Source organism: Alligator sinensis, unplaced genomic scaffold (genome assembly GCF_000455745.1).
Source record: "Alligator sinensis unplaced genomic scaffold, ASM45574v1 scaffold63_1, whole genome shotgun sequence".
Taxonomy (NCBI): Eukaryota; Metazoa; Chordata; order Crocodylia; family Alligatoridae; genus Alligator; species Alligator sinensis.
In genome coordinates this window covers 177241-185354 of record NW_005842811.1, presented here as the reverse complement: position 1 = coordinate 185354, position 8114 = coordinate 177241, and the positions used below count along the sequence as shown (strand labels likewise).

Below are 8114 nucleotides of genomic sequence, written 5' to 3'. Positions count from 1 at the left end.
AGCAGGAAATCTTGTTTAAGCACAACACCTCTCAGGCAGCTGTTCAGCTTCAAAGCAATCTCTGGGTAGCTAGAACAGCCTAAAGCTCCTGTTATTAACTGCTGGTGCTTTAATGGAAATGAAGCCTGTTTCTAGTAGAGTGCTTCATAAAACTTGTAGCTAAAACAGTAAGAAATAAACCCTTCTAGGTAGCATCCCTTCCAAAATATCACTTGATATATCAACGTATAGGAGATAGAGCAAACAACTTTGTTAACTTACTAAGGAGCTCAGTAACCCAAAAATGACCAAAAGAGAACAGACAATAAGACTATCTACTCAGATAATTTTTTGCCTGGCAACATTTAATAATCTAGAAAAAAGAAACACTCCCTCCAAATCTATCCTGAATTTACTTGTGCACTATAATGGGGAAGTCTCTCTCTGTCCCCTGCCGTTGATCAGTTTATACCCTAAGGATTCATAAACCTTATCTTAGCTGGTAAAACTACAAATGCTTTTCATTTATATTTAAAACAAACGTCTCATTATTTTTACTGAATGAAAAAGCAGTGTATTCTATGGATTGAGCATTGTCTGGTAGTGATGATTTTAATGCATTTGCATTCGTGTATTTTAAGTTTGATAGCTTTCGAGGATCAGAACATTTTACTTCCTGAAAACACATTTATGGTTGATCTACATGTCTGCAATATTGTCGGATCAAGAGATAGAACTGAAGACACTATTCCGGTGAAGTGCCTATCTTCTGTCTTTCTCTTTCGATTTACAGCTTTAGCTGCTGCTACTTCATTCATTTCGTTTCTGAATTATACCTGATATCTGCTGGAACCTCTCATTTCTAGCAGCTTGCAAACAGTTTATGAACCAGCCACATCTGTTTTCTAGGAAGCAGCCATTAAAGTCAAATCAGAAATCAAGTAGAGCAGGGTGGTAGAGGGAAATCAGGATGAAATAAAGTTTGAAAAAAATTGTGACAGATCAAAGGTACCCGACTACACAATCTGTCACTTAAATTAGATTTTTTCTGACTGGCTCATGGATCAACTCCTACTAAAATGGAACAACATTTCTCATTGTGCAAGGAGTGATGTTCCCTGCAGGCAAGTCAAACCACTCCAATTTTTAAAGATTTTATTGAGCATCAAAAAGACATTTCACAATGCAAGCCCCCTTGAACCCTGGACTGTGGGTCTCATTTCTGTACCTAGGGTAAGTCAGTGATCAATTTTCCTGATAACACCAACACTGGACATGTACGCTGGCAGAAAACCAAACTGCAAAGTGACCTAGGTAGACTGAGGTGGGGAGCAAACCAAGATGGCTGGGGGTAACAAGTTCTTTAGTTTTATTCCCACAAAAGTGAAATACAGGGACAAAATAGGAAGAGACATAATCAAGCAGCACCCCCACCTTGCACTAAATCAAGGTCACCATTTCATTTCTTAATCCAATCCTAATATTGCTATTTCTTATAACTAGAAATTGGAAATGCAGTGGACAATTAAGACTGGGAGGAAGATGCACACAAGGGGTGCTGACAGATGTGGAAAAAAACCAAAACAAAACAAAACAGTGCTTTAGCAGAAGAGGAATCGCATCAGTTTGACCTGGCTCCTCAGCATCTATATAGCTTGTGTGCTTCAGCAGGGCTTTTTGGCACTTTTATTTAATAGCTGATTCAATTAGTTATTAGATAAAAGCATCCAACAACCCTGCTAAAGCGCACAAGCTATACAGATGCTAGGCAAGCTGGGTCAAACTCATGCAATTCCTCTTCTGGGCATGCGCTGCACTCAGAACAGGGATGCACCAGGCTTAAGGTGCTGGGTTTTTTCCCCCACATCAGTAAGGACCCAAGAAGATTTGTGGTCCACAATACAAAGGAATCTAAGTAGTACTGCTAGAAACTAGGTTCGTTTCTACCCAGGATGGCTCCAGATGATGGCTTCAGAGACAGACACTGGTCCCTCTGTTCAGCTGTGGTTTGGTAGTCCTAGTCAGAGACAACTATATGGCAAACTTCATGATGTATAATTTTTACTCTTTCGTGGCCTTGTAATTCAATCCAAAACCTTTCTGTTGCTTTACGAAGAGATTAAAAGGCTCTCCCATCTGACATGCTCTACTGGTCTTACCTTGTGGAGATGGGGGCATATTCTGGAGGTCTACAGGCTCTCCATTGTCCAGAGCTTCTAGGACCAGAGCAAATTTCTAAAACAGAAAAACCAAGCAAAAGGAGATTCATTCTTGTGCGCCCAACATCCACCAGTGGGTGTGGAACTCTCCTGAAAGTAAGAGGATAGACAAGTCCGCTGCTTAGGGAGCATTTTCTAGCGGTTAGATTCCTAACCTGGATGTCTGGTGTTTGAATGGTGTACCTTGCCAATTTTCATATATTCTTTTGCCTTCTCTAGATCTCCTTGCTGCTTGGCTTTCAGAGCTGCTGTTTTATACTCCTGTTGCCTTGTAACCAGGAGCGCTCGTGTGCTGGTGTCTACGGGTTCTGCATAAGACAATAAATCAAGGATTACACTAGCGTGAGCTGCATCCCCTGACTTTCTCATACACCCAAACATGCATTAGTTCCTTAGTGCTTGGAATCACACATCTACAGTGCATAATGATCCCTTCATCCAGGGCAACCCCAGAAGTCCCATCAGCCACAGCAATCCCACTTTGCAGTCCTACAGTGCCTTTTATACAGGATGTCAAAGCTCCTCACAAGCAGTGATGTGTTCCTCACACTTCTTTGTGTTACACGGAGCAGAATTACCCTCATATGTTGGCCAAAAAACCGAGGTATGGAGAGGCTGAACAAGAGATAAGACAGTTCAGCGCCAGGAACCCCTAGGAATGCCTTCCACCTGCCACTATGGCAGTTACGAAGAGATCTGGGAGTCAGAATTCCCAAGCTCTAGTCCCAATTGCAAACGATTTCTCTCTGTGATCCTGCTCAAGTCGTGAACTCAGGCCCTTGAATAGTTTGAGACTCTCAGGCAAGACGTGCGATCAATGTATCCCTGAATCATGCTCTGATAGGCAGATCCTCGGAAAGTGGGCGCTCCCAAAAACTGATGTGTTGGAACTGCTTATTATCAAGTAACGTGGTACCTGTTTCCAGGACAGCAGTGACAGCATCGTGACCCTGCGGAGAAGCTGGCTTCACAGACTGCTCCACATTACTGTCAGACTTTAACTCGTGACCTGCAGGTGATTCCACTTTCTGTTCAGATACTTCAGCTGGATCACCTGAAGGCTCTGGTACAGCTTCTGTGGCTTGAGGTATGTAAGCAGAGCTCTTTCCTGATGCTACCAGGGGTGGTATCTCTTCTTCATTGATCTTCTTGCCCTTCTTCACTGCAACCAGCATGGTTTCCAGCGTCTAGCAGAGATCGAGGAGTGAAGTCAAGAAGGGCTGGAATTTCCATTACAGATGCAGATTATGTACAATCACTATATTTCAAACTTGTTCCCCTACTTAGGGCAAGAAGCATTAAGCCATCCTCTTTGATAGTCACTAGACATTCTCACCGTTTACTGTTTTTTCCCTATTTCATCAGCACCAGGATTGCTGCAGAACTAAAGGAAAGACTGACAAAGCAACACATTCTCCACACAGCTATTAATGCAAACTTCACTCGGTCCACGTATCAACATGGGGCTGGGAGAGTTCTCTTTTCTAGCAGTGAGGAGACTGGGGCCACACTGACTAGCTTATGAAACCTTTGTCACTCAGACTGAAAACAGTGACTGAACGCCAGCAGTGGCAGTATATTTTGTAATCAGTCTTGACCAGGGATGCTCAATCCCTGGCCTGCAGACCCCACCTTGACCCAGCACCCAGTCATCTGACCCATGATTTGGTGTGCAGGGCCCAATACCTTTGCCAGGGATACAAGCCTTGGAGCCCAAATCACACGCTCAAGGCTGGGCAGAGGCGGTATGGGCCCCCAGAACCTGATCCCCACAGGTGGAGCTAGGTAGAGGTGGTGCAGAGTCCTAATTCCAGGATTTGGAGCCTACAGGAGGCGGCATGGGGTCCTGGGGCCTCAAGCATGCATGGGGGGGGCCAGGCAGGGGTGGTACTGAGTCCTGGGACCCCAACCCTGGCATGTGGGGCCAGGCAGGGGCAATGCAGTTTGGATCTGGGTGTGCAGAGTCCAATATGACCAAGGATTGGAACCATGCTGCCCATTTGGCCCATAGGTCCAAAAGGTTGTACACCACCGGCCTAGATTTTTTTGACCCCCCCGTGAGATCTCAAGGCAAGGTGGAGATCTGACCAGAAGACCAAACTCACTTTACCTGGTCAAGGCAGTCCTCGGATGGTAATGACTGGAAACTGCTTTGAGCTAAATGAACTACAGATGAAAACATTGTGCACTGTTCCTAGTTTCATATGCTACCTGTCCCTTATAAAGTCACAAAGATCAACTGCAGCTCAATTCCTCACTGCATCAACCACTAACACCATCCCCTTTATAAGGGCTCCTTAACAGACCACAAAGTACCATGGATTTTAGGGCATACCAAACGTTTCCCTCCTACTAGAGCAGTGAGGGTGCCATGAAGAGCTGTTCAATAACAGCACTTCTAGAGGTATAAACACCTACGTAAGTCACAGGATAAATAGAGAGATTTCCAATAGGAATCCAAAGTGTCAAAACTATTCTGGCCTGCTGTGGTCTTCCCAAGTTCTTTCCAACGGAAGAACTGCTCTATTATTATTTTTTTTCCACTATGAAAAAGAGTGAAAGCTAAGAACTGGCATTTTCCAAGGGGTGCCTCAAGTATAACAAGAGAACCACTGCGCTAGAGTCAGCTCATTGGTTAAAATGGTGACAGAAAATGAGAAATAAAAGCACTGTCAGGTTGGAATTTGTGCTGTTAGACAACCCATGCTCCCATCCTTTGATGTATCAGTGCTTGTAAAGCTACTCGGGAGTGGCTGAGAGGGAGGTGGGTTCCAGTGATGCGCAGAATCTGGTTTATCATCATCTTCCCAGGCAAAAGGAAAAAAAAAAAAAGACTTGGGTGTTGCTGGATGCAACTCCAGGAGCCTGGAAACACCCACCACAATACCCTGTAGGAAGTAAGTTGGCCTATTAAAGATAAAATGTGGATCTAGAAGGGAACTCTGATCTACTGATCTTCTGTGCGGCACCAGGGCTTTGAGGGAAGTGACAAAGTGTGTGAAAATGCCTTACCTTGGATGGCATGTTATAAATGCATATAAAGCCTCAGCGGGATATTAAGTTTCTGGTTTTGGTGAAGCAGGCTTTTTTTGCTTTCTGGGGTTTCCCCGTAAGAAAGGTCACACAATTACTGTATATTTACACCCCCACCAGCACACACAGTTCTTCCAGCGTGCACATTTGTCCCTTGGATATGGCTTCCTTTTTGTTCTAAACCTTTTAGCAGTTTACAGTTATAGCCTCCCTCAGCAGGCACCATGGAGCCGTGAAGCTTTGCTGAACAATGCAGTTTTAGATATGGTCTGAAATGCTGAGGGAGAGGAAGAAGGAAAGTAGCAACAACACCTGTCACTGCAGACTTAAAAGCAAATGCTGCCACCTGGCTGGGAAGTGCCAAAGCTGTGGGAAAACTGAAGAAAAAGGAAATGCTGCAGTTGAAAATTGCCAAAATGGGTAAAGAGACTGTTCAATTTCCATTTCCAAGCACAGCTAAGGGACTTGGAGAAGGAACTCTTCCCTTGTCACAGACAAGTGATTCAACCGATGGAGTGGAAGTTTAGTACTGAGAAAAGGAAACTTAAACAGCTACAGATTCTAGGAACGCTCTGAAAATTTAGTTAAAAAAGTGACACTGGTCAGGGTAATAATTATAGGTCACATTCAGGTCCCTCCATAAGTGTCACTGCTGAATCTGGGCCAGTTGCACGTTTGGTCAGAAAAGGACATTTTAATTACACATTCTGCAAACCTACTGAATGCCAAATCGGTGCAAGTTACTGGGATAACACTTTACCACATACCATATTTTTAGATAAAAGGTGCATATTTTGTGAAAATTAATCTCACCACTGAGCCTACCACTGTGTTTTTAAAACATATTTACTGCCCTGGGTAAATGGCACCATGTGAGAGTATACAATAGAAAGTACTTATAAAAGCAAGTTCAATTTTCATCATTCAGCCTATACATGTACTATTTGCACAGCGCTTGGAAAACAAAGACAGACTTGGGTTGCTGAGGGTAGACAAGACTCTCAAGCCCTCACGCAGTGCTGCAATGACTGAGTTACAAGCACTGCAGAGAGATGTCCAAAACATTTTTCCCTCATGGATGCTAAAATAACAAGATACATTTATCCTGATGCTGAAATTTGTGTTTATATGAAACACATTTTAAGCCTCAGTGCATCTACAAGGAGTCACATGGCACATTCTGCTCGCTCTCTCCCACACAATGCATGCAGAGTCAGAGAACCCAGACACTTTCAAAACGTAACACAAAAGCTCTCAAGGTCTCTTCTAGAGTAGGTTTAACAGGAGCCTGCCTGCCTAGAGAACAAGCAGCCCCAAACATCTGGTGAATTTGACATACCTTGAGTCCTCTTTCGTACCGCCGTGCTTTGGCACTTTCGCCTGCTTCCTTTGCGTTTGAGATAGCCGTCTTATAGTTAGTGATTCTGGTCTCTAGTATCTGCTGCAGCTCACTGGAAACCACTGAAGAGGATGTGACCTCAAAACAAGAGAGAGGCAGACAGATTATTTACCTTCCCAAAAAATGCTGTAGTACTCAATAGAAAAGAACAGACCTTCTACATACAGTAACACATACAGCAGTGCTAGGCACAGGAACCAAGGTAGGAGGCACAAAATGGGAAGCCACTCTGAAACAGAGGGGCACTTGTACTGAACTAACGCTCCCTAGATCCATCCCTGGGCTTCCCATCAAAGAAGCAATAGAGCAAAGTGGGTGGAGTAATTCAGGAAACTTACAGTCACCAAGTAACTGGAGACGTGTGGTTAAAGAGTGGACAAGGGAGAACAGTGAAGTCTTTCAGACCCCATGTCCTGGGGGGGGGACTGGGGGTCATTTTGGGGTGTGAATGTTGATTTTCTTCACTATGTTGGTTTACACCCTTCAGGACTGCTCACCGTCTGGCTGCCCCAACAAGATCTTCTCTTTCTAGCTCCTCCTCCAAGCTGCAAAGTCAAAGCCAATGACATAAGCAGTATAACTAAAGCATCTGCTATCCACTGCTTACAGACACTCCATAACCGAACAGACCTTTCAGAAAGCTACTGACATAACGGCTGTCATCACTATACAAACCTGGCCCTGTTCATTTATTCTTGCACATGATGCACCGAAGTCCTGGAATCTTTACAACCGGGCAACAAAAGCAAAGAGACAACTGAACAGAGAATCTGACGATAAAAACAGACAAATTCTGCGGCGAAAGATATCCTGAAATGCTACATAGCTCAACACCATTGGCAGCCAGTCTAGAGTAGGCCTTGGGACAGGGACTCCAGGGCTGCTCCAAGTCTGAATTTTGGTGAACTGGTCAAAGGCAGGAAGATTCATGAGACGGAGGTAGCAGGGATGCTGGAAGTGAGAAGCGAGAGGTGTGCGCAAGCAAACTCAGCTCTAGTGGGCATTCTTAGTCGCTCAATTTCACAAATACCAAATTCACGCTCAGAGCAAATGAATGATACAAGTACAGCACCAGCACTTCCAGAGAAATGTGCTGATGACAAGATTGCTTTAGAGCCTTACTCGCCATCCTATAATAATTAGAGGTGCACTGATATATCGATCACATATTGGATTGGCACCGATAAAAGGAAAATTAACATTATCGGCAATCAGCAGTTTTTGGCCAATAATGTCACCAATAAATGCTGTGTGCATGTGCACAGCTGCAGCATGCATGCGGCCAGGAACGCAGCTGGGCAGCTTGGAGAGCAGCCTCCTGCTGGTAAGTCTGAGGGGGAAGGGGCGTGGGGGAGGGAAGGGGTGTGGGGGGGTAGATCGAAGCCCCCATGGTGAGAGAGGGAGTGGGGAAAGGGACAGACGCTGCCCAGCCAGGGTGGTGAATGCGACCCTGGGAGAGGCATGGAGCTGCAGGCAGCTCATCT

General features: G+C 44.7%; 1 protein-coding gene across 3 annotated transcripts in view; it reads right to left on the bottom strand.

The window, feature by feature from the left end:
• CC2D1B (coiled-coil and C2 domain containing 1B) overlaps positions 1 to 8114 on the bottom strand; it is a 50718-nt gene that overhangs the window by 27549 nt on the left and 15055 nt on the right. For all 3 annotated transcript variants that reach the window (XM_006035177.2, XM_025191341.1, XM_025191342.1), the window contains 4 exons: positions 6571 to 6708; positions 3115 to 3385; positions 2382 to 2506; positions 2139 to 2214 (listed from right to left, as the gene is read on the bottom strand). In XM_006035177.2, the coding sequence (XP_006035239.1) occupies positions 2139 to 2214; positions 2382 to 2506; positions 3115 to 3385; positions 6571 to 6708 (610 nt within the window). The remainder of the gene's footprint in view (positions 1 to 2138; positions 2215 to 2381; positions 2507 to 3114; positions 3386 to 6570; positions 6709 to 8114) is intronic.